The 26,400-nt window shown below is 47.0% G+C and overlaps 2 protein-coding genes across 2 annotated transcripts in view; one reads left to right on the forward strand and one right to left on the reverse strand.

Annotated features, from left to right (window-relative positions):
- Positions 1 to 8,452, forward strand: part of aars2 (alanyl-tRNA synthetase 2, mitochondrial (putative)) — a 31,481-nt gene extending 23,029 nt beyond the window's left edge. Inside the window, exons 16-22 of the mRNA XM_052025466.1 lie at positions 1,908 to 2,011; positions 2,443 to 2,551; positions 5,595 to 5,717; positions 6,322 to 6,432; positions 6,956 to 7,039; positions 7,300 to 7,410; positions 7,627 to 8,452. Coding sequence (XP_051881426.1) covers positions 1,908 to 2,011; positions 2,443 to 2,551; positions 5,595 to 5,717; positions 6,322 to 6,432; positions 6,956 to 7,039; positions 7,300 to 7,410; positions 7,627 to 7,791 — 807 coding nt within the window. The 3' untranslated portion in view covers positions 7,792 to 8,452. The remainder of the gene's footprint in view (positions 1 to 1,907; positions 2,012 to 2,442; positions 2,552 to 5,594; positions 5,718 to 6,321; positions 6,433 to 6,955; positions 7,040 to 7,299; positions 7,411 to 7,626) is intronic.
- Positions 8,453 to 10,392: 1,940 nt separating this feature from the next.
- lbr (lamin B receptor) overlaps positions 10,393 to 26,400 on the reverse strand; it is a 61,783-nt gene continuing 45,775 nt past the window's right edge. Inside the window, exons 8-14 of the mRNA XM_052024953.1 lie at positions 22,485 to 22,679; positions 18,874 to 18,977; positions 17,799 to 17,924; positions 17,157 to 17,325; positions 16,984 to 17,064; positions 16,374 to 16,496; positions 10,393 to 14,659 (exon numbers count right to left, since the gene is read on the reverse strand). Of these exons, the coding sequence (XP_051880913.1) occupies positions 14,499 to 14,659; positions 16,374 to 16,496; positions 16,984 to 17,064; positions 17,157 to 17,325; positions 17,799 to 17,924; positions 18,874 to 18,977; positions 22,485 to 22,679 (959 nt within the window). The 3' untranslated portion in view covers positions 10,393 to 14,498. The remainder of the gene's footprint in view (positions 14,660 to 16,373; positions 16,497 to 16,983; positions 17,065 to 17,156; positions 17,326 to 17,798; positions 17,925 to 18,873; positions 18,978 to 22,484; positions 22,680 to 26,400) is intronic.

Genomic DNA, 26,400 nt, shown 5'->3' on the forward strand with positions numbered 1-26,400 from the left:
CTGTCAGGTCTCCCCTCAGCCTCTGCTGCTCCAGAGAAAACACCCCAAGTTTGTCCAACCTCTCCTTCTAGCTCCTGCCCTCTAATCCAGGCAGCGTCCTGGTGAACCTCTCCTGCACCCCCTCCAAAGCCTCGTCCTGAACTCCACGTGGCAGTCCGACTGTGGCCTAACCAAAGTTTTATACAGCTGCAACATAACTTCCTGACTCTTGTCCTCAGTGTCCTGACTGATGAGGGCAAGCGTGCCGTACGCTTTTTTACCACCCCATCTACTTGTGTTGTCATTTTCTGGGAGCGATGGACTTGCAACCCAAGACCCCTCTGTACATCAAAGCTCCAAAGGATTCTGCCATTAACTGTGCACTTTCCTCTCACATTTGACCTCCCAAAGTGCATCACCTCCACACATGTCCAGATTAAACTCCATCTGCCATTTCTGCAGCCGGTCTATACCGACTGTTTGGACTTTAACAAGACCTTCGACAAGGTCCCTCATGGTAGGCTGGTCTGGAAGGTTCGGTCCCATGCAATCCAAGGAGAGCTAGTTACGTGGATTCAAAATTGGCTCAAGGTAGGAAGCACAGGGTGGTGGTTGAAGGTTGTTTCTCAGAATGGAGGCCAGTGACTAGTGGTCTGTCACAGGGGTTGGTGTTGGGACCTTTGTTATTTGTTATTTATATAAATGATTTGAATATAAATGCACAAGGCTTGATCGATAAGTTTGTGGATGACATGAAATTAGGGGGTGTTACTGATAGTGAAGAAGGTTATCTTAGATTACAGGGGGATCTTGATCAGTTAGGGAAGTGGGCTGAGGAATGGTAAATGGATTTCAATACAGATAAGTGTGAGGCAATGCATTTTGGAAAGTCAAACCAGCGTAGGACTTGTACTATGAATGGTGGGGACCAGGGAGTGTAATGGAACAGAGGAACCTAGGAGTACAAGTGCATAGTTTATTGAAAGTGGAGTCACTGGTAGACAGGGTGGTGTAAAAGGCATTTAGCATACTGGCCCTCATCAGTCAGGGCATTGAGTATAGTTGAGAAATTATGTTACAGTTGTATAAGTTGTTGGTGAGGCCGCACTTGGGAGTACTGTGTACAGTTTTGGTCACCGTTATAGGAAAGATGTGGTTAAACAGGAAAGAGTGCAGGAAAGATTTACGAGGATGTTGCCAGGATTAGAGGGCCTGAGTTACAGGGAGAGGCTGGCCGGCCAAGCTAGGTCTTTATTCCTTGGAATGTAGGAGAATGAGGGGTGATCTTATAGAGGTTTATAAAATCATGAAGGGCATAGATAAGGTGGATGGGTAGCAGTCCTTTCCCCAGGGTACAGGAGTCCAAAACTAGGGGACATAGATTTAGGGTGAGATGGGAATGATTTAAAAGGGACTTGAGGGACAGCTTTTTCATGCAGAGGGTGGTGAGTATATGGAACGAGCTGCCAGAGGAAGTGGTTGAGGCAGGTCCAATAGCGTCATTTAAGCACTTAGACAGGTACATGCAGGGGCGGGGCTTGGGGGGATACAGGCCGAATGCAGGAAATTGGGACTAGCTGGGTGGGCACCGTGGTCAGCACAGACTGGTTGGGCCGAAGGGCCTCTGGCTCTGCTGTATTGCTCTGTGACTCTACCCTCTGTGTGGACATAGTAAACATCAGATCTACAGCATAGCACTCCCTCAGTACCACCCACTCCCACAGTGTGACCCTCCCTTGGTACTGCCCCTTCCACAGTTCTGTGAATGTTAAGGTACAGGGAGCAGCCCAGGGGTGGAGTATGCAGAGCTGGAGGTGAGTCAGTGAACCCAGTACACTCGGGTGAGCAGTGCATGTGCTCTGGAGAGCTGTGAGACGACACTGGTGGGGTTTGCTTTGCACCAGACTTCCCTTCTGTGTCTGTGACAGATTTACCCGGACCCTGTTCGTGTTGTCTCTGTCGGGACCCCTGTAGAACAGCTACAGTCTTCAGACCACACCCGGTACACCTCTGTGGAGCTCTGCTGTGGAACGTAAGTACTCACTCCGTACAAATCCACCCTTTCCCTGGGAGTTAGATGCCACAATGCAGAGGGAGCTTCACCCCGTGGCTGACCCCGGGAGTGTGTGACGGGATGGTGCGGAGGGAGCTTCGCCCCGTGTCTGACCCCGGGGGTGTGTGACGGGACGGTGCGGAGGGAGCTTCGCCCCGTGTCTGACCCGGGGGTGTGTGACGGGACGGTGCGGAGGGAGCTTCGCCCCGTGTCTGACCCCGGGGGTGTGTGACGGGACGGTGCGGAGGGAGCTTCGCCCCGTGTCTGACCCCGGGGGTGTGTGACGGGACGGTGCGGAGGGAGCTTCGCCCCGTGTCTGACCCCGGGGGTGTGTGACGGGACGGTGCGGGGGGAGTGTGTGACAGGCCAGGTACTTTGTGTCCTTACGGAACCTCTGGCTCTCCCTGCAGGCACCTGTTCCGGACAGGACTGATCCAGGATCTGGCCATTGTCTCCGAGAGGCAACTGGGAAAGGGAATGAGCCGACTGATCGCCCTGACAGGACAGGAAGCCAAGCAGGTCAGAGGTCAGAGGCAGCCCAGTCCTACCTGGTCTGCAGATTGTCTGATACCAGAGGGCATGCATTTAAGGTGGGGGGGGGGGGGGGTAAGTGCAGAGGAGATGAGGGGCGGGTTAGTTTTTTACACAGAGAGCGGTGGGTGCCTGGAATGCGCTGCCGGGGTGGGGGTGGAAGCAGATACGATGAGGGGTTTAAGATGTTAGGCAGGCACATGGATGTGCAGGGAATGGAGGGAGATGGACCTTACACAGGCAGGAGCGATTACATCTCATTAGTTTAACTAGTTCGGCACAACATGGTGGGCTGAAGAGCCTGTTCCTGTGCTGTCCTGTTCTATCAAAGATGGTGGTCTGCACCTTTCCCCTCCTCTCCCAGTCCGGAGACCAGCTGGCGAGGAGCGGGAAGGCTGGGAGTGGAGATACTTCCTGAGACTACAGAGTAGTGGAAATTCCTGGCCGAGGAATTCACTGACTTGGGAATTTATTGGCAGTCCTTCATGCTCGGAACCCTGGCCAAGGGTGCTGTAGGACACCTTCACCGGGTGTCCAGCGGCCGTGCCTGACCCAACCCCACCTTAGAGCTGGGCGATACGCATTGGCCTGGATCCCAACCACTGCTCTACAGTCACATCGGCAGGGTAGGTCCCGTACAGACGAGGGAGAAGTTACGGTGGGGAGAAACGACCGGTTGCGCCTGGTGTGAACAAGGAGCAATTGGCATCGGCAAGACAACGAACCCCTTGGGGGGGCTGACTGAGGATGGAAGGTGGCTCCCCTGAGCAGAGCAGGTGGGTCTGATACCCATGTGGAACTTGCTCCCTCTCGAGCTGGGGAACGTGGCCTCGAGTCCAGGGAGGTGCGAAGTGTCCAGGCTGCAGCTGTGATGCTGGCTCGGTTTTCCTGCCGCCTCTGACCCTCCAGCTCTGCATTTCACAGCCTTTACATCCCTTCGTGTTCTTTCTCTGTGACTGCCCTTTGGTAACTTCAGCTACGACTTATCCCCACAGCAACCCTGGCCTCACCCTTTGTCCGATCAACCCTCTAACTTGTTTTTTGCTCATCCCCATTTCTGACCAGCATTAGCGCTCTGTCCCTCGTGCACTCTCCACAGACACTGCCTGAGCTGTAGAGGTTCCAGCATTTACTGTTCTTGTTGTGGAGTGATTTTCATTGCTGTGTGTACAGGTTTTCTACTGACAGTGCTGGTTGGCAGTGTGGGTTGTGAGGCGGGTACAGAGGGGATGTGAGTACCTACAAGGTGGATCACAATGTGAGGTGGTCATGATGGTTGAGGATCTTTTAAACAGTGTGTGATTGTGTGTGAAGGGTCCTGGGTGTATCAGGTTAACGATGCAGATTGAGGGGCATAGATAGGGTAGACAGCCGGTATCTTTTTCCCAGGGTCGAAATGTCAAACGCTAGAGGACATGCATTTTAAGGTGAGAGGGGGTAAGTTCAAAGGAGATGTGCAGGGCAAGTATTTCCCACAGAGAGCGGTGGGTGCCTGGATTGCGCTGCCAGGGGTGGGGGTGGAGGCAGGTATGTAGAGATGTTTAAAAGGCTCTTAGTTAGGCTCATGAATGTGCAGAGAATGGAGAGTTATGGACATTTTGTAGGCAGAAGGGATTCGTTTAGTTAGACATTTAATCACTAGTTTGGCCTTTCTTGCAAGAAGGTGTGTGCACAGGAGGGAGAGGTCTCACTCCGATGACATCAGCCCCTGGTGAGCCCACGTGGGGTCTGGTCTCCCTGCTCGAGGCAGGAGGACTGTGCTGGGGGGAGGGGTACAGTGAAGGTTCATTGGGTGGGGTGTGGGGGGAGGGGAATTGCCCTGTGAGAAGAAGTTAACCAGACTCAGCCGGTACTCTCTGGAGTTTAGAGGAATGAGAGAACTCTGTGCACCCGAGGCCCAGAGTGATATTTTCCCAGCTGAGGTGCCCACGGCCTGGGGTCAGAGTCTCAGGATAACGGCTCAGCCATCGGGCACTGAGCTGAGGAGAAATCTCTCCTCAAACCATAGAACACAGAACAGTGCAGCACAGGAACAGGCCCTTTGGCCCACAGGGTTGTGTCCAACTCATTAAACTCCTAACTGAACTAATCCCTTCTGCCTGCACAATATCCCTCCACTCCTAACACATCCATGTGCCTGTCTAATGAGCCTCTTAAACCCCTCTATTGTACCTGCCTCCACCCCCACCCTTGGCAGCACATTCCAGGCACCCACCACTCTCTGTGTTTCAAAAAAAACTTGCCCCGCACGTTTCCTTTGAACTTCCCCCCCCTCATCTTAAATCCATGCCCTCTGGTATTAGACATTTTGACCGACCCTGGGGAAAAGATACTGACTGTCTGCACCTCTCATAATTTCATAAACCTCTTATCAGGTCTCCCCTCCGCGTCTGACACTCCAGAGAAAACAACCGAAGTTTGTCCAACTTCTCCTTGTAGCTCATGCCCTCTAATCCAGGCAGCATCCCGGTGAAGCTCTTCTGCACCCTCTTCAAAGCCTCCACATCCCTCCTGTAACGGGGTGACCAGAACTGAATGCAGTTCTCCAGATGCAGCCTAACCAGAGTTTTAGAAAGCTACAGCAGAACTTCCCGACTCTTGAACTCAGTGCCTCGACTAATGAAGGCAAGCATGCCGTACGCCCTCTTTACTGCCCCATCAACCTGTGTAGCCACTTCCAGGGAGCTCTGGACTTGGACCCCAAGATCCCTCTGCACGTCAGAAAGGGTGGGAGAACCTGTGGGAATCTCTCCCCAGAGGGCTGTGGGGGCCAAGTCACTGAGCACGTTCCGATGGAGGTAGTGACGGGATCCTGGAAGGTGGGGTCAGTGCAGGAAGTGGGGCTGAAGCCGATCAGCCACTGACTGGGTGAGCAGGGACAAGGAGACGTGAATGGCCTCCTCTACTATCTAATGCTCCCTCTGGGTAATTAATAAAGAGGTCACTGGCTGTAGTGGAATTCCGGGCGGATAGTTTTCCGGTGTTTGGTGTTGGTGTGTCGGAGTGAGTGCCAGTGTACTTACGCCCACAGGCTCGAGTGACGGGTAGTGCCCTGTGTGAAGAGGTGGACTCCCTGTCGGCACGGACACGGGCTGCCACCACGTCGCTGACGGATGCCCGGAGGCTTGGCAAGGACATCGGCCGGCTGACCGACGTGAGCCCCTCCCTCAGTACTGCCCCTCCCCTGGCACGGAGCTCCCTCAGTACCGCGCCCTTCCCACAGTGTGACCCTCCCTCAGTATCGCCCCTTTTTTATTAATAATAACGTTTATTCACTAAAAGCACTACAAAAGGACAACCAGTGTCAATACACGACATCTAATACAGAAAAGAAACTACGCAACGCCAGAACTACAGTGGATAATGCAGACTAGTACTAACGAAACACGCAACACTACACCCGCTACCGCGACACTTCAAATAAGAATCGCGCTCGTACTACCCACCACACACGCAATCCCGAGGGGCCCACCGAGCGCGGAACTCGGCCAGGGCGCCCGTGGAGACCGCGCACTCCCGTTCCAACGACACCCGCACGCACACGGAAGACGGGCAGGCAGGCTGCCCGGCCGGAACCCTCGGCCGCCCGCCGCCGAGTCCCGTGGATGGCCAGCTTGGCCAGGCCCAGCAGAAGACGCACCAGGAGATCGTCCCCGCGCCCCGCTCGGTACCACCCCTCCCCGGCGTGGAGCTCCCTCATGGCCCCTCCCTTGCCGCGGCGCTCCCCTCCCAGCCTCTGACTCAGTTCCGTCCCTCAGGTGGTTGATGGGGCGACGATGCCTCAGCGGGAACGCCGGCAGTTCCAGCACCAACTCCGCGCCCTGCAGCGGGCGGCCAACACCCGCGTCCGCAAGCTGGAGGAGCGAGAGGTGGGTGGGCTTGGAGGGGTGGGTGGGTGTTGGGGTGGGCTCGGTGGGGGGAGGGGTGGGTGGGTGTCGGGGGGGGTGTGGGAGGAGGGGGGTGGGTGTCGGGGTGGGCTCGGTGGGGGGGAGGGGTGTGGGGAGGGGTGGGGGGGTGTCGTGGGGGTGTGGGGAGGGGTGGGTGTCGGGAGGGTGTGGGAGGAGGGGTGGGTGGGGTGTGCGGGGAGGGGTGGGTGGGTGTCGGGGTGGGCTCGGTGGGGGGGAGGGGGGGTGGGTGTCGGGAGGGTGTGGGGAGGAGGGGTGGGTGGGGTGTGCGGGGGAGGGGTGGGTGGGTGTCAGGGTGGGCTCGGTGGGGGGGAGGGGTGGGTGGGTGTCGGGGGGTGTGGGGAGGAGGGGTGGGTGGGGTGTGCGGGGGAGGGGTGGGTGGGTGTCAGGGTGGGCTCGGGGGGGGGGGAGAGGTGGATGGATGTCGGGGTGGGGGCGGTTGTTGTGGTTGATCACCTGCTCCTCTTTCCCCCCCCCCCCCCCCCAGGCGGCTGACTGTCTCCGTGTTCTCCTGGCGCAGTCACCAGACCGGAGCTTGGTGGTGGACACCGTCCCGGAGCAGCCCATCAGTGTGAGTGTGTTTTCCCTCCCCCCCCCCCCCCTCCCCCCCCCCCCCCACCTCTCTCCCCCTCCCCCCCCCCCACCTCTCCCCCCTCCCCCCCCCCCCCCACCTCTCTCCCCTCCCCCCCCCCACCTCTCTCTCCCTCTCCCCCCTCCCCCCCACCTCTCTTCTCCCCTCCCCCTTTATCTCTATCTCTCTATCCTCCCCCCCCCCCCCCACCTTCCCTCCCAATTGCCTCCCCCCAGGACTCACCTCTCTCTGTGTCCCAGGTGCTGGGGAAGATGGTGAAGCTGCTGTCAGCTGGGTCTCCGAGCTGCTCTGTGATGTTGCTGAGCCCCCAGCCCGGGGGGAAGGTTCTGTGTGTGTGTCGGGTCCCCCAGGTCAGTGGTAGCGTGAATGGAGCCTGTCCTCTGTGTGCCCAGCACAGCCTCACTCCCCCCTCCAACTCCCCTCCAGCTTCCCCTACCTCCCCACATCTAATGCTCGTATAGTCGCTGCCCGTCCAAGTGATGTCCCACCCCCCCTCGAACTCTCCTTCCTCTTGCCCGCCCCTCTCCCCACCCCACCACCATTGTCTGACTGCCTGCTCTCCCCAGGATCTGCGGAGCACCCTGTCTGCGGTGGACTGGGCCCTGGCCGTCTGTGCGGGGATGGGCGGGAGTGCCGGAGGCACCGACCTCGTCGCCAAGGGCACCGGGAGCAGCTCCGACCTGGAGGAAGTTATCCAGAGGGCTGAGCGGTACGCCAGGAGCCGAATGTAAATGTTGGAGGGCTGCTGGTGAGGAGGGTCTGTCCCTCCCTCACCGCTGCACCAACCAGCCCGCTGTGGAATGTGTGGACTTGTCCTGGCCGTGAATGGCTCTGGTGAAGGGGTTTCATTCTCTGCACGAGTGGCAGAGGTTGGCGGTGACTGGGCTGTGGGGAGGGCACTGCTGTTCAGGTGACAGCTCTCTGGACTCTGGTCCCCCCTGTGGGTCACACTCTGTGGTACACCTGGGGGTGAACAGCTCCCCTGTGGTGGGAGGCAGATTCCCGAGGGGTGGAATTGACAATTGGGACCCAGCTAGCTGTGGACATGAGCACGAGGACTTATTTTGGACCCAGGATTCCTGGGGACTCTGCCTGCAACCGGTCCGTGGGTGAGCACAGCACCCTGGATCCTGTTGCCACTCCCACTCCAGCCATGCCTGGTGTGGGCCCAGACACGTGTTCAGTTCTCCTTGCTGCCATGTCCAGCCTTCATGGGGGTGAGCATGGCAGCAAGGAGGGTGCCTGTGCCAGGTGACCCTGCCCCTTGCTGGCTGGGCCCAGGGGTGGTGATGTGGGCTGTCTCTGACCAGTGTGGAGTATTGCAATACTGCGAGCAGAGCAACAGATGATTTGAGATTTCTTTTGTGCAAATTAAAGTTTTGTGTGAATTCAGCTGCTGGTTTCCTTTCCTGTTATTCTTGTCTCCCATCCCCAGTGCCGAGAAGGTACCTGTACGTGGCGGCGGTGAGAGGGAACTATTTCAGGGTCCGAAAGCTAATGGGAGGCCAGTGGCGGTGGGCAGTAGCTGCAGGTAATTCAAGGTGTATAGGATAACAAGTGCATTATAGGTTGTGTTGAGGCAAAAGCAGGAATCTGGACAGAGGTTTATCACTGTGGATAAGGCAAGCATTAGTTTTGAGTTGAAAAGCACTGATTTTTCAGGTGAATTTCTATGAGTTACTTACAATTAGTCTGTTTTTGGGCAGCTGATGTTCTCCCAGCATTGTGTCATCCATTTGCTGTGCAGCCCTCCCCAGCACGAGTTGGAGCTGCCAGAGCCAGCAACCACTGCAGCTTGGCAGTCAGAGAGTATAGTATGATGTGCTGTGTTTTATTTCAGCACTGGTTCAAGGGACACCAAACACTGCACGCGGCAGCAGCCAACTTGTACCTCAGTTTGCTCTCACCAGCCAGGGGTACGCACTGTAGAATTAACCATTGAGCGAATGATTTAGTGAGCATCTTAGTGCTCATCCTGCAGACACTATTTTATTGGAAGCTCTGTGCTAGAGGAGGAACAGAGGGATCTTGGGGTCCACGTCCATGGACCCCTCAATGTTGCTGCGCAGGTTGACAGGGTTGTTAAGAAGGCGTATGGTGTGTTGGCCTTCATTAGTTGGGATATTGCATTCAAGAACTGTGAGGTAATGTTGCAGCTCTATAGAACTCTGGTTGGACCACACTTGGGGAGTATTGTGTTTGGTTCTGGTTGCCTCATTATAGGAAGAATGTGGAAGCTTTAGAGAGGGTGCAGAGGAGATTTACCAGAATGCTGCCTGGATTGGAGAGCATGTCTTGTGAGGATAGGTTGACTGAGCTAGGGCTTTTCTCTTTGGAGAGAAGGATGATGAGAGGTGACTTGATAGAGGTGTACAAGATGATGTACACAAGTGGACAGTCAGAGACATTTTTCCAGGGTGACAATGGCTCACACGAGGGGGCATAATTTTAAGGTGATTGGAGGAAGGTATAGGGGAATGTCAGGGGTAAGTTTTTTTTTAAACACAGAGAGGGATGGGTGGAACTCACTGCTGGCAGAGGTGGAGGAGGTAGATGCATTAGGACATTTAAGAGCCTCTTAGAAAATGGAGGGCTAGCTATCATTCATGTGGCTGTATGGGAGGGAAGGGTTAGATAAATCTTAGAGTGGGATAAAATGTTGGCACAACAGCATATTTGAGATGTCACAGCTGGTACTGGGCTGAAAGTACAGCAATGCTCCAATGTGAAGATCCACTCCACAGACACAAGGTCTGCAACATCTGCACCAGCTCAGCTCTCTGAAGGCTCTCAGCACCAAGGTGGATGCCATTTTGTATGAATGACCTTCAGGCACACCTAACGTCCTGGCCTCAGGATAGTTTCAGGTAGCTGCCACCAATTTCTGCTATGTATTAAAGTTTGCCTACATGAGAAAGAGCAGGCAAGAACCAGAAATGACTAGCAGGTGCAGGAGGACGATGACTGAAGGGGAAGCTCCTGCTGTCTTCTGCCCCAAGTAAATGTTTGGCTGTGTTAGGGATTCCATTTCAGACAGAAGATTCCCAGGAACACCAGGCAGAATTTGTTGTCTTCCTGCACAGGGTGTGAACCTCCACTCTCCATTTCCATTCACTAGCACCAAATAAGAGGCACCCTAGTCCTTGAAGACACAAGACTGCAGATGGGGAAAGCACCAGGAGCTCCATTGACTCCTGCCTCTCCCACTAGTGAGCTGTAGATTGCACAAAGGCACCAACCACTCTAAATCAAAACCGATCAGAAGTAAATTGCTGACCCCAAGGAACAGTCAAAGGACATGAGGACTTACTGCACTGAAATAAACTGCCAGACAACTTATTGCAAATCTTTATTCCAGCAAAAAAATAAAGGTAAATCTCACTGTACAATGGATATTGTTATACAGGCAATTACAATAAAAATCAAAAACACATCCCTTCTACCCACCTTACCCACCCACCAATTCCCCCAAAACAAAGCTACTAGTTACAGTCATTTTCCTCATCTCAAATACAACAGACTCAGCAAAACTCATCTGCTGTGTCTGGATGAAGTTAACAGGATTTCAGATGGAGTTCCAATTGCAAGTGGAGGCTGTAATTATAATGGGCCAATTTCTCACACGGATTTTACTGAGTGATAATTTGATTGGAGTGGGGCAGGGAGGATGTGTGCTATGGAGAGATCCAGGTGTAATCTGTACAATGAGGCAGAACCCGTTTCTTGGATACAATCCTATTTCTTGTTCAATATGTATATATTGTCAATTTTTTTCCCCCAATACTAGTCCTCTCCTGTCTGATATAAAATGATCCAAGGGATCCATGTGGATCACTCTCTTAAGCCAGTCAGTCACCAGCTGCCAGTCTCATTTAGTTCATGCCCACCACAACGTCACATCTACAGCATCTTAAACACCACACCACCTTATTATCCATACCATTGGTCACATACATAGATAGCACAAGGGCCAAACATGGAATCCTGGAAAAACTGCTGTAAGTGTTAATTCTCTTTGTCTCCCCCCAAGCCACTTTGAACAGTAATTCTATTCCAATTGTTACTCTGGAGACAGCGGTAAGAAATATTTGCAGTTAGAACTGCAGGTTGATGTGGCTCCAGGGCTCGATGGATTTTATTTTAGGATTTAAAAGAGGCGGCCAGTTGAGGCAATTATTAAAAAATGCAGATGCCATTGCTGCAGATGCGCTGGTTTTAATTTTCCAGAATGTCCTAGATTCAGGGAATGTCCCATTAGATTGGACAACAGCAAATGTGACTCCTTTGTTCAAAAAGGGGAGACCAAAAACAGAAAACTATGGACCAGTTAACTTAAAATGTCATTGGGAAAATGATAAAATCTATTAAAGGTATTACTGCAGGGCATTTGGAAAAAATTTCAAGGTTTTGTGGAAGGGAAATGGTTGACTTCTACGAAGTAACACATGGTATGAGAGATTCTAGTGCTCTAAGATACAGTGGCATCAGTGTCCTTGTGCAGTGATTCACACGAGATAAGTACACAGGTGCAGCAAGAAGTTAGCAACACTAATATTACTTATTGCTAGGGAATTGAATGTAATAGGGAGGTCATGCTTCCATTCTATAGGGCATTGGTAAGAGCACATCAGGAGTACTGTGTAAAGTATTGGTCTCCTTATTTAAGGAAAGATTCACATTCGAAGCCATTCAGAGAAGGGCTGAGACCTGGAATGGGCAGTATGCCTCACAAGGGAAGGGTTGGATGGGCTGGACCTGTGTCCACTGAATTCAGAAGGGCGAGTGGGGAGCAGCTTACAGAAAGCAAGGGTTAGGGGGACACAGATTCCTCTGAACTAAAACATTTACAACACCAAACTCCCTTTGTCCCAGTTGCTGATGTAGATCTAAGTAGGTGCACACTTTTGGAAAGACATTGCCACAGACCCCAGTAGAGAACTGAGAGTACAGTGAAGGTGGACAACCTGAACTCCATCTGAAATACTGCAATTCCCATTAACATGTTTTATACATGAAAATGTACTCAACAAAGCTGCATAAATCAAGAACACATCAAAATGTCCTCTTGTTAAAATTGTACATCTGATATATTCTACGTCAGCAGAATTCAAAATTTGCATCAAACATAAACTGAGAAAATGAGAGGATGTAGGAAGCTCTCTGCTGTTTGGCTGCTGAGGGAGTGGACCAACAGCAGCTCGCCCCAGGCAAGGGTGAGAGTGGCTGATCCAGTGCTCTAGTTCACATCTGAGGGTAGTTACACCTTAAACTATTCGTTAATACTGCAATTGGTTACAAAGAGAATGACATAACCCTTCAAAAGGAAATGCATAGGCCACTGAACAAAGACACTGCATCCAGTACCAACAGGCTGCCAAGTACTGGAACAGCTCGTTGCTCACATACCACAACATTTTCAGATCAAATGCCAGTTTTCAAACCACCCCCCTCCCTCCCCAATGCCTTGATCATAAAATGAATTTCAATTCAAGTGGTTTGCATCAGTTTAAAACAAGTGCCAGTTAAAACAGCACTCTGGAAAAGAAGCACAAAATACAACAGAGGGGGGGTGGTGAGTGAAGACCCAGGGTCCAATCCTGTAAATAACTCCCCGTGGTTACTGCTTTAGGGAGACCCACCTCCACCTGCCCCTGTCAATGTGTCTGCTTCATATTATCTCAAAAATTAAAGCATCTCCAATTAAGTTTGTGACAGCTTTCCTGCTGGTGAGCCACAGTTAAGGCAGCAAAGCCCATATCTGAAACAATGTGTGAAGTGGCGTTCATATTTTCACAGTGCAACTCTTCAAGAGCTAGGAATGGGGACAGAACCATGCCCATCCCATTTCTATTCAATTCTGCAATCAGGAAAACTGGGCTACTTGGGCCTTTGGTGCACACGTACAGATTCATAGAATTATTGCCCATTTCCAGGAGATAAAATATACCCTTCAGCACCCAATCAAACAAAACAAAAAAACAACACAAAGCAATGGCTTTTTATTAAAGAACCAGCTTGTAACTTTAAAGATCTGGTCTTTGCTTACTAGAAAAAACTAACCCCATGACAAATATTTCAGAAGACTTTACTCCACCTTACTGGAAATGAAGTTTCAGTGCAGTTGCAAGAATTATCACCTTGCATACCAACAGCACTTTAAAAAGTCCAAACTGCTGTGAGCACAATTTACCTTCACATAGAAGGCTTCACTGCAGTACAGTACATGCCCATTTCTTCTTACACCAATTCACGCAAACCAGACAGAGCCCAGTTAATTCTAGGCACCAGCAGAACATTCAAAGGAACCTAGCGACTAAAATGCATTTTGACTGCTGTTCACACCAGACAGCCAAGCACTGTACAGCTTCATTTTATCATGAAATCCAACCAAAACCTTAGTACACACACAAAGCAAAATCGGGAAGCAGTACGTCTAAAAACTTAGAGTTTACCAGGTTTGGAATTTTCTAGATGCCCAGCATGAAGTGCCTGGTTTAATTTTTATTATTTTGAATGGAGGAAGGTTGGAGAGGGGGAAGAGGTGAGGAGAAGAAAGTCAGTAACAAACAGGCTAACTGTGTGAGGAGTTTCAGTAAGAGACCGAACCCATGCCCTACCCAAACAACCCAAATACCACATTCTCAGTTAGAGTTCAGCTGACTTTGAACGGGCAAGTGGAGAAGGAAGAATAGTGTGAGGGGAAGAATGGCAGTAACTGGAGTGGGCATCAGAACATTCAGCTGGCGTGGTTCTGGACTTGCCTATTCTCAACCCTGGTGAGTGAAGGAGAAAACCTCAGCCAAATTACACAAAGATGTGAAATTGCTGTGACTGGTGTCATATTTTTAACATGGAAGACCGTGGCAAATTTGAAAAGTTTTTCTCAAGGAGCCCGTAATTGTGACGATGTGGAGGAGAGGAGAGTGTGAGTCACTGTGACCCCCGTAGGAAGAAACGAAGGGCAGAAGATAATGGAGAGTCCTTGTTTTAAAAAGCAGCCATTTCAATTTAAGAGACATTACAGATGGCATTAAGTCAATGAAGAACTTTGTGTTCTTAAAGGTGAGTCATGATAAACATTAATGTCCCAATTACAGAGTGTTCCACTTTGTCAAATCCCTGAGATAAGCTAAGACTTCTGTGAAGTGAGTAATATACCAAAACTGCACAACAAGGAACGATTACCCACATGTTGGACAAAAAAAGGTCTTCAAACTTGTCAGAAAGCTTCCGTGCTTTGCAGTGACAAAGCACGTGGCTGACGGTGAATGAAGTAAAGATTTTTATTTCCAAACAATATGACAGGACAGGGTAGAAATGAAAAAATATATAAATACTTTTTTTTAAAAAACAAGTCACATGATTAATACCAGTTGAACAATCTGCCTTCATCTTGTTTTACTTTAAAACAACAGATCAGTTGTGTGCACAGATTTGCTCAGTAGACGTAGGGGACAATCCGGTACCGGACCTGCTGGCAGTACTTGCTCCAAGCCACACCATACTTCTTCCTGCACTGATGCTCATCTCTGGCCTCACGATGAATGAGCAAGCAAGTGAAGTAAATGATATAGAAATACGGAAGGATGTGATCAAAGCCTTCAGAAACAAAAAAGGGCAATTCTCAATGAAATAAGAGGCTTCAATCTGTGTCAAGTGTGAGCGAATCACTGAAGGGAGTCCCTGCCAAACACTCGCCATCACAGAGCAGATGGTCAAGAAAACACTTACACCCCTTTTCAGCCTCCAACAGTTCCCATTTCTCTGATAATCCTTCAGCACAGACACTTCCACACTCTCCGTTTCTGTTCTTTTCCAGAAAACCTCTCTCAGAACCTGCACTCTCCTCTCCCGGTACATCTGTTCACTTTTTCCCCAATAACAGATTCCAGAACTCTCCCCCACCCCCATATCCTTAAACCCACTGGATACTCAGCACAAGCAGCACTGATCAACTCCATCATACTTTTCAACATCCAGGAATGTAATCTAAAAAAATCTCCTACATGGTGATATCAATCCAGACAAATTCTTGGATTTTGCACTCTTGGCAAGCTTCATTGTCACAATGAATTCATGTTTTGGTAGCTGTAATTATAATTCCTGTGCAACTTTAGTGAACGACATCCTACTATAAAGGCATTCTCAGTTTCTGGGTGTACTACACATCCACGTTGAATGCAAGATTACTGCAGAGTACTGTCAGTAAAAGACCCTAAAAATTCAGTTCAACACAGTGCGAGGTTCAGGCATCAACTTAAGCTAAGCCACTGGCACTTTTGCAACAATGGGTGAAGGGTCTTGACTCACTGAGTTCCTCCAGCATTTTGTTGCTCCAGATTCCAGCATTTGAAGTCTGTGCCTCCATTGTTATTTTATGCTCCTCACTGCATAGTTGAGTTACCCTGACAGAGATCAGCTGCTCACCAGGAACAAAATGCCGTGCCACAAGGAGGCAGGGAAACAAGCACGGTGGATAAACTGGAATCAAATCAGTTTTCCTTCTGAAGGAAAACTTTTAATTCCTTCTTCTGAAGGCGGCACGGTAGCGTAGTGGTTAGCGCAACACTATTACAGCGCCAGCGATCGGGGTTCGGCTCCCGTCGCTGTCTGTAAGGAGTTTGTACGTTCTCCCGTGTCTGTGTGGGTTTCCTCCGGGTGCTCCGGTTTCCTCCCACATTGCAAAGACATACGGGTAGGTTAATTGGGTTTAAAAATGGGCAGCGTGGACTTGTTGGGCCAGAAGGGCCTGTTACCACGCTGTAAATAAAATAAAAAATAAAATTTAAAAAAAAAGAAACTTTTAATTCCCTCTGAAGTACTCTCTGCAGAAGCTGAGTGTACGGTCTGATGATGGCAGCGACATGCTCTCCAATTAGATGGGTGTAAGGTTTTTGCTAGTGCAGATCTCAGAATTCCCTTTTCCATAAATAATCTATTACTTCCCTTCCCATTCTTCCTTAGGATTTTTCAACAAAGCAGAGGCTAAATTTTGCACTAACCTCCTGGAAAAGGATTCTCTGCTAGTGTTTCATTTGCCAAGTGAAGGTTTGATAGTGCTTTACTCTGGCTTCCTTTCCAAACATCACTGAATGAAGCTCTAGCTTACCCACCCTTTCTTACACTAACATCACACATCTTTCCGTAAATTTCAGAGCACCTAAAGCAACAAAATAGTTCAACAGCATCCAGCTTGGCTAACTGTCCACCCTTCAGTTCCATTCCAAACCAGGGATATTAGGAACATGAGAGACTTGACTATCAACCATTCCCTTTACTGTAGGCCCTTTGATAAGGCAAATTCCTTACTTACCGCAGGGCAGAGACCAAGCCAAAGCCATGATGAGATCTCCCAGGTAGTTTGGGTGACGGACAAATCCCCACCATCCAGAAACAATTAGACTCTTCCCTGTTGCAGTGGGGATAGTTTTCAAATCTGTAGAAAGAAAACCATGTACAACTTTATAGAAAGTAAACACCACACTAAGTAAACACTGTACTAAACAGGCCTTCTCCAGTAATTAGAACTCAAAGGAAGCTATGCCACAGATACTATAATACTCGCCCAAACTGTGCAATATGGGAACAGTGATTAAGTTACTGGAGTAGGAATCCAGAGCCCTGATTAGCTTCTTAATTTATCCTAAACAACACCTGGTACTCACACCACATGGAGCGAGGGAAAGGAGTTACTCCAAGGCAGCCAACCTGGCAAAGTCCTGCTCATGAACACATGGCTAAATTGTCACAAGGTCATTAACAATTTGTACAGACCCACAAAAATGCAGAAATGCTATGGAAAATAGTCCAGTATTTCAGGTGCACTAAGATTGTACAAAAAGCAAAATTGAACAGTGAAATTCTCTTTTCACTTGACTACAGCCTACAGTGAAAATGTTTATTAAATGAACAGTGATACTTACGTGCCAATTTGGGGTCATGAGGGTTCCTTCGGAAGGCATTCTTCTGCGAGTTGGCTGCCCGGAATATGATATAACCGACAGCTGCAATGCAAGCACATGTGTGACAACTGGAACACTGTGATAATATAGCAATGTGATTATCAAATGTCCACCAGACAGAGAAACTCGCTTACTGTTGAGAGCAATGATTGCCAGGGCTAAGGGCCAGCTCAGTTCATTCGGGTGGTTAACCAGATAGAAAGCTTGCAGACTGTACACAAAAGGTACCCAGACCAGATCGCCAAATGCCAGCATGTAACCAAAGCCTTCGTGCACAATATCCATAGTCGTCAGAATTCCTGCCTGTGTTCAAATATTGAGAAGAACAAAGAGTGTGAACAGGAAAACTGTCAAAGCTGGAATCTGGAGAGAAGCACAGGAAGAAGAGCCAATATGCTGGAAGTGGTAGATTTGGGGATAATTATAATGTTCAAAAGACATTTGGACAGGTTCATGGTTTAGTGGGATATGGGCCAAATGGACTAGCTCAGGAAGGTACCTTGGTCAGCATGGATGACTTGGGCCAAAGGGCCTGCTTCCCTGCTGTATAATTTTATGAGCAAGTGCCAGCAGACACTCTAACCACAGAACAGCAGTAAAGCCAAGCAGGATCCTGCCTTCACCCAACAAATGGACAAAGGGCAACTTCTAGCAGGTATCGTGGTTGGGTCATCATGGGCTAGCAGCTCTTTCCAAATGCACTGCAGCAACTGGCATTTATTCAAAATCCAGCTCAGCAGTCTGAAGCGCTGATGAGATTAGAGCATTGGAATTACCTCATTCCATAGTGCATCAAGTACGTAGAGAAGCTGGAAGCAGTTCACGAGGATCATTGCCAGTGAGGGAACATCACGGTTCTGCACCTTCATCTCAGCAAACAGCAATCCCAAGTTAATGACAACCTTCAACATTCAGAGAAGCAAGTCAGTACTCTTCCTCACCAAGTAACCCTGCAAGCCCCAAACTAATCCTAACATTTTTGTGGAATTTTACTTTACAGGAGGGATCCGAATGTAACCAATCTACAGCACTTGTCACGAGGTGCAACATTACCACTTTACAAACCAGCCACACATCAGTACAAGGATCCAGCCTTTTGCAACCTGAGTTGTAAACGCATCTTGCTAAATCTCATCAAAACAAAGCCAACAGCCTGCTTTTGCACTGGATGATTACAGGCAATGAAACAAGTGCTTCATCTTCCCATGCTGGTAGCTGCACCAAAATGGAAAGGGACAAGATCACAGGGCCTTTCTATTCTATAGAATACATTTGCCAGCAGTTCAAGTTCAACACTGATTTGACCCAAAACATTTAAAATGAAATATATACAAGGTTACAATGGTGGTGGACAAAACCTATGTGTATTGTGTGTGATATTTCCATCAACATTCAGCTATATTCCCCACTAAACTGGTTGCCTCCCTTCAGAGTACATGGACTTCCTGCTACACAGTGGCTCATAGGTGGCCAGTGTCTGGTACCTTAGTCCTGCCATAATTATTGGCTCAGGCCTTCCAATGCCAAAACTTCTGTTTCCCTACAGAAGTCTCGGCTGCCACTTATTTACAAACAGCACAGTAACGATGTATTCAACTGCAGTGAATGGTTGGACTGGTACAACTGCCTGCAGTGTAGCACGAGACCCAGAACCACAGAGGAGCTAAGGTTAAACAGAACACAGGGCTCTTCCCCTACCATCCCCACTGTGCACACACAACTATGTACACAATGAGAGGAATCTAGAAGAGAGGCAGAAACAGGAGAACCAAAATATCCTGCAAACATTATCACATTCAAAAATATCACCATGTAGCTTATAGTTTTAGCCAGCAGGTGCTTCAAACTCACCCAGCCCATCAGTCCTGGGCGTAGCTCGCAGAAGTACTTCAGATCAAAGTTTCTAATACGAGGATTCAATTCACGTCCAATAAAGAAGTCATAAACGTAACTACCTGCAAACCAACACAGACATTCAAAGGTTGCAAAGTGGTTGATTTACATGGGAACTAGATCCATTGTGCTCTTGCACTTCTACCTCTCCCAGCAAGAACTCTGGAATCAGTCAGTATTTAATCGAGAGTGTTCTTCACCGATACACCACTAGGTCTGAACTTTGTCCAATGATCATTGTGCAGTCGACTGAAAGATCCAATACTTGGTTGGACAAAGAGGGGTGGTGTGTGCAAATCAGTGAACCATTGAATAATGTAGCACAGGAGGCTGCCAGAAAGAAAAACTGGGGAACTTATGGAAGAGCTATAGCAAAAATGAAATTTAAGGAAACGGCCAAGATAATCACTGGGTGAAAGCTTTGCATTACATTCCAGAATTTGCTCCACAAACTTCTACACCTCTATTTATCTCCCCTTCTTAAAGCCCATGTCTTTTGCCAAATCTTTGGCCACCAGTTCTAAGTCTTTGGATGAGGGGCAGTATTAAATTTTGTCTGATTGTGCTCCCATTTATGACATTCAAATCGATTTGTAAATCCAGGTAATATGTTTATAATATGGAAGGATGGAGATGTAAAATGGAATCTGTGCACAGAAGAAAAATGTGATCTGTGCATTGCTTCAGTGAAATATGGATAATAGTACATATGATAGGGGAGAATGGGACAGTCACAAATCAAAAAAAAGTTATATTCCTATTTTGTCATAGGTTTTGAAGGAAGTTGAAAGGAAAGCCAGGAACTACTAGTGGGGATAAATATTCACACAGTATAAGCGCGGCACGTTTTGGCAATACACAAAAGTAAAATTCTCATTAGGTACTGGCATTAACAAAGATTCTCATCCATTTGGTTTGCCTTCTACCAGCACGGTAATGCAAATCACACCAAACATGGAGCTTGGGCATGGATGTGGCTTTGCGAAGAAAGAAAATCTTCTACATGAATGGGAACTACGCCACAACCACTGTTCCAGTTTAGTAAAAAAAAGGTGTAGACAAGCAGATTATAGGTGGTAGAAAGATACAGGCTAATCACCACTGAGCTTAGCTCAAAGGGCAGGGCTGTGCTTCAGTGACATGCCACATAAAACTTACAGAAACAAAGGCACACAATGCCAAAAGCAGAAAACAGGATTTTGAGATTGGTTGGATAAGTGTGTGGATATTTCCCCAAGGATCTGCTCTGCATTGCCTTTTATTTTCTATTTGCTGTTGGAATGTGTTTGTCAGTAAATAACATACACATTGTGGCTTTTGTATTGACAAGTGCTATATTCCTCATGGCCACAGAAACCAAATGTTAGACTTGGGTCCTGCAACAGCAGTGACAAGCATACTAGGTGGCTGCTGCATTAACAGGTTGTTTCATTCAGTTACTTCCCTGTTGTAATTCAGGTAACATTTATATACATAAATTTAAAAATACAGACCAGAGAAATATTTAGTATAGGCCAATGTGTGAAGAAAAGCACAGAAGGAAACCAGTAGGTTGGCAGAGACAGCACATACAAGTCAATGCCAACGACAAAAGGTGACTCATTGTTGCAATAAATAGCAAAAGGGCATCTTAAGTGTTATAATTCTAAAAATGGAGGAAAGAAAATGCTAATGAATTGGCTTCACTACCAATGAATTTAGTCACCACTGACAAACATAGCTGCCAAATTGTGCATAGCAGTTTTCTACTTATAGGAAAAAAAATGATCAGTCAATATGTGATCTTAGTGATGCAAACTGGAAGATCGAAATTAGCTGAATGGGTAGTGAGGTTTATCATCAAGAAAATGACATTTTTAACTAGACTGCCCTAGCTTGGTAAACCAGTAAAGTTTCAGCTTAGATTAAAAGCAGAAATGCTGGAAGAACTCAGCCAGTCAAGCAGCATCTGTGGAAAGAGAAACTAGTTGACATTTTGGCTCAGCAACCTTTCCTCAGAACAGTACCGAGGAAGTGTCACCAGGTTTCTCTTTCACAGATGCTGCTTGACTGGTTGAATTCTTCCGGCATATTTTTTGTTAAAAAAAAGATTCCAGCTTTCCAGGTTTTTGTTTTTCAGCTGAGATTACTTGTGATCATGTCAAAACATACTGACTCAAGAGTAACATGACTGAGCTAAAAAACACTGTACAGATTTTAATGGTAGAAATGTGTAGAAAAAAAAGATTGGGATAATGAGCATAGAGCAGATATTGGCAGAGCCAGCACTTACTATCCATCCTGACTTGCCCCTGAACAGCATGGCTTGTTGGACCATATTGGGGACAGTTAAGAGTCAGTCATGTTGCTGAGATCTGGAGGTACACATAGCTCAGATCAAGGCAGGCAAATTTTCTTCCCTGAATGACGATTGGGTTCTTAAGCCAATAGTTAAGGTGCCCAACACTGATGTTAATCTTTTATACCAGATTTACTTAATTACTTGACTTTAAAGTCCGCAGTCACTGTAGTGGAATTCAAACTCTTGTCACTGGATCACAGGTCCAGGGCGGTGGATACTAGTCAAGTAATTTAACAGCTGTGCTCCTGCACCCATTGTCAGAAGTAGTATTGTTGCATTTGTTAAAACACAGACAAATAATTACAGCTCTGAGTACCTCAGGCTGATATGTCACTGAAAACCAGTACAAGTAATACTGAAAGTAATAAGAAACACTAAAGGATGTTGGCGTTTATTTTAAAAGGCTGGAATACAGAGTTATGTTTTGGTATGAACTTGTATAATTGTATTTGTATTACCTCTTGTACAGAAGATTGAGTGATGATTAAGATGCTTCAAATATTAAAAGGATTTTGCTGATAAATATGGAGAAACTCTTCTGGTGAAGGAAGAAAGGACAAGGGGCATATTCTTAAATTCACAGTTCTTCCATTTGGAATGCAACTAGGAAATATTTTCTCACGCAGTGCAAAAAAAAATCAAAAACTGGCAAATGCTGCAAATCTGAAAACAAAACAGAAAATGCTGGAAATATTCAGGTTGGGTACGATCTGTGGAGAGAGAAACAGGTAACATTTCACGTCAAAGACTCTTCGTTAGTTCTGATATTTAGATGTTTACAATTTTCTTCCTCACTGACAACTGTTAAGTTTCTCTTTCTGTAGATGCTGCCTGACCTGCTGAGCATTTCCAGCATTTTCTCTTTTTATTTCACATAACATGCAGTAGATACCTGCAGTTCTTCTCCACTGACCAAGAACTTTGACAAATGAAGCTTACTGGTGTGAGAAAGTCTGAGTTACTAAAAAGAAAGAAACATGTTCTCCTTCTATACCTTGGTACTGCATATTGTATGCTACATAATTCTTAGGCCATTTAGGAATGAAATGAAGTCGCATTTTCCCATATAGAGAATTATTATTGATTTGTTTTACTATTGCCTAGTACAAATGGCTGTTAAAGCAGCGATTAATATCACCTGAAGGGAGCTGGGGGAGCAATGGAAAAGTGGAGAGGTAATAAAATGAGATGTACTATTTCAACTTCTGCTCAATTAACGGTCATTTACCAGTATTTCCTTCGGGTGCCAGTTCATCTGCAGGAACACGCCAGGAACGTGCATACAAGTAAATACTGAACACAAAGGCGAACATCATGGCAGAGACTGCAAGTTGTAGCAAGTAATCGTAAATGTAGCTCAGGTTCACCTCATTGTACAGAGCAACTCCTATCGCCGTAGCACACATCAGAAAGGCATAGAATGCTGGAAGAGAAACATTTATACAAAGTTATACATGAGGAATGAAAGGAAAGTACTGTCCCCACATGCCTGCGTTAGAGCCATACTACATTATGAATGGACCGCACTCACAGAAGGCAGCTGAGGGGTTATGAAATAACCACTTTTTTGAAAAATGCAGTCTGGTTAGTATTGGCAACAATTTCCTCTCAAATTTCAGATCTTCAGCGTACTCAGTTCTTTATATTTCTTTGTTAATCTGCTACTTTGCTGATGGTGCTGCTTCTGCCTTGCTTTGTTAAATGTTGAGTAGATGATTTGTCTGGCTACAAAACTAGTGGGCAACCACTTAACAATAGAGCACACCTGTGCAAGAGACTGAGGATGCAATGATATAATACACTGTAGGGACAAGAAACCTGGAACAGAATTTTAATTAAGTGTGAAACTAGCCAGCTGGGGTAGTTTAAAAGAATTTCTAATGAGCACATGACCTTCTATTCACAAACAGAAACAAAGCACAATTTTCATGGACACAACACCGTATGAATCACCCTCTGATTTACAAATCCATGGCTCCAAATTCATTGTTTGTAGAGGCATTACCAGCAAAGCTATTACAAACACGTGAATTTATACAGTGCAGAGAAAGATCTGAACCCCAGAGAAGCTAACATTTCACAGTTAGCTTCAGAGCTCCTTGGTTAGGAATTCTCCCCCAGGCTTTGAACTGGCTACAGACAGAAGGTCTGTTTTCTAGTTCATTCCCACTGTGGTGCTGAAAGAGTTACCAAAAGATGTGCAAGAGTGGCTCAGAAAGGTCCTTACCATAGTTACCACTCAACACCTTCCAGCCCAGTCACAGCTCTGCAGAGATATGGGAATTCTCACCATTTTAACACACTGCTTCGGTTAACACCCCCACACTACTCCTTGCAGGACCACTGCGATCTCGGCAGCTACCTTATGTTTTCCTTCTCAGCAGTTACCTACAATGTTTTATCAATAGTTACCGTCAGATCCTTATGGTTACCTGCTGAGTTCTATGCTCAAAACATTTTCATTTCCGCTAAATTTTAAAGAATCAAACTACATTGGGGAGATTTACAATTTCACATGACTATGCCTTTTCCAGACTGTGGAACAACAAATTATACAGAGCAATCAAGAATTCTATAAAGAACCAAGCTGACACACAGTCAAGAGGCAGTCAGCTCTCGTTAATTGTAAATTCTATAAACCTGTGAACCTTTGACCGAGAATATAGAACTGAAATAAAGAACCCTCAAACGCTCTCCAGGTAAAAAAGCATAATGAGAAAATTTCAGAAACATAGTCAAAATTCAACAACACTGAAACTACAAGGAGACAAGTGATGCCTGAAATTGATAAACATTGAGCTTTTGATCAAACACTCGCACGAGAACCTCTAGGCAAAGAGCTGGAGCTCCCTCTACTGATTGCTACCCAGAATGCAAGCTAAATTGCATCTATTTTAATGCAAGCAGAGTTACAAGTAGATGAACTCAAAGCTTTAATTAACACTGGCATCCACAATATAGTTGCCATCACCAAGACATGGTTGAAGGACGGGCAGGACTGGCAACTCAATATCCTAGAGTGTAGAATTTTCAGGAGAGATGAAGGGCTAAGTAAAGGGGAGGAGCAATGTTAGTCAAAGATTGCATTGCGTCAGTATTGAGGGAGGATATCCTAGAAAGCCCCTCAAACAAGGCCATATGGGTAGACATTAGTAACAAAGTAGGGGGGTCACCATTTTGCTGGGGTGTATTACAGACCTCTCAGTCTACAGAAGAAAGAGGAACAGATATGTAGGCAGATATCAGAGAGATGTAATAACAAAAAGGGTTATTGTACTGGGGAGGGGGGGTGGGGGCGGGCAGGTTTCAATTTCCCAAATAGTAATTGGGGTTGCCTTAGCATTGAAGTCTCAAAGGGGATGGAGCATTTGATGTTTGAACTTTTATATGTAATATGTAGATACCCCAAGAAGGGAAGGAGCATTACTGGACCTCATCTCTGGGAATGTAGCTGGTCAAGTGGAGGGAGTGTTATAGAGGAATGTTTTGGAGATAGTGACCATAACTCTGTATTTTGAAGCGTTTATGGAAAAGAATAGGGATGAACCAGTAATTAAGGCCTTAAATTAGGGGAAAGCCAATTTCATTAACACAAGGAGGACCTGGCAAAGGCAGATTGGGGGTATCTACTTGCAGGCAAGTCCACATCTTACAGTGTGAAGCATTCAAAGGATAAATAGCAAGAGTTCAAGGTCAACATGTACCTGTAAGGGTGAAAGCCAGGGGTAACAAGAATGTGGAACCCTGGATTTCAAGGGATATTGAGGGTTGAAGAGAAAAAAGGAAGCATACAACAGGGTAAGAGCCTGTTAAGAGTATAAAAAGTAGAGGGAGGTACTTAACAGTGAAATTACGAAGTTGAAGAGGGGTCACGAAAAAATAACTAGCAGACAGGATTAAGGTAAATCTAAAGGCGTTCTATAAGTACCTTAATGACAAAAGAATAACCAGGGAAAAAGTACAGCCCATTAGGGACAACAGGAGCAATCTGTGTATGGAGCCATAAAGTATAGGTGAGGTCCTAAATGAATACTTTATTAGTATTAACAAAGGAAATAGCTTTGCAGTTGGAGAATTCAGTGAAGGGGTAGATGAAAGTCTAATACAGGTCTCTATAAATAAAGCGGAGTTACCCGATTCCTCAGTGGGCTTAAAGGTAGATACATTCCCAGGACCAAATGAGACTTAGCCAAGGTATGACACAAAAATTGGCAGAGTTGTGGATAGTGAGGAAAGTTGTCAAAGGATTCAGCAGCATAAAGACAGTTTGAAATGTGGGCAGAAAAGTGCCAGAATGCATTTATCTGGATAAGTGTGAGGTGTTGCACTTTAGATGGTCAAATGCAAGAGGAAAGTATACAGCTAACGGCAGGACCCTTTGGCACATTGATGTACAGATGGATCTCAGGATGCAAGTCCATAGCTCCCCGAAAGTAGCAACACAAGTATATAGGGTGGTAAAGGCGGCATAAGGCATACTTACTTTCATTGGTCAGGATGTTAAGTATAAAAGTTGGGAAGTCACGTTGCAGCTGTATAACACTTTGGTTAAGCCACATTTGGAGCATTGTGTACAGCTCTCATTGCCGCATTACAGGAAGGAAGTGGAGGCTTTGGGGAGGGTGCAGAAGAGGTTCACCAGGGTGTTGCCTGAATTAGAGCGTATTGGCTATACAGAGAGGTCGGACAAGGCTGAATTGTTTTCTATGGAGCATTGGAGGGTGAGGGATGGACCTAATTAAGGTATATAAAAAAATTATGAGACATTGATAGGGTAGGAGAGTCTTTTTATCATGGTGGAAATGTCAAATATTAGAGGGCATAGCTTTAAGGTGAGAGGGGGAAGTTTAAAGGAGATTTAAGCAGCAAAGTTTTTTTTAAATATATAAACGCAGAGAGTGATAGATGCCTGGAACACGCAGCCAGAGGAGGTGGTGGAAGCAGATACGATAGCAACGTTTAAGAGGCATTTAAACAGGCACACTAATGGGCAGGAAATGGAGGGGTACAGACCACGTGCAGGAAGATGTGCAGTTTAAATTGGTGTCATGGTCAGCACAGACATCGTGGGCCAAAGGGCCTGTTCCTGTGCTGTACTGTTTTACGTTCTATGCAAATGCTGGGAGATGGGATTAATATGGAAG

The sequence above is a fragment of the Pristis pectinata genome, chromosome 10 (genome assembly GCF_009764475.1).
Source record: "Pristis pectinata isolate sPriPec2 chromosome 10, sPriPec2.1.pri, whole genome shotgun sequence".
Lineage (NCBI taxonomy): Eukaryota > Metazoa > Chordata > Chondrichthyes > Rhinopristiformes > Pristidae > Pristis > Pristis pectinata.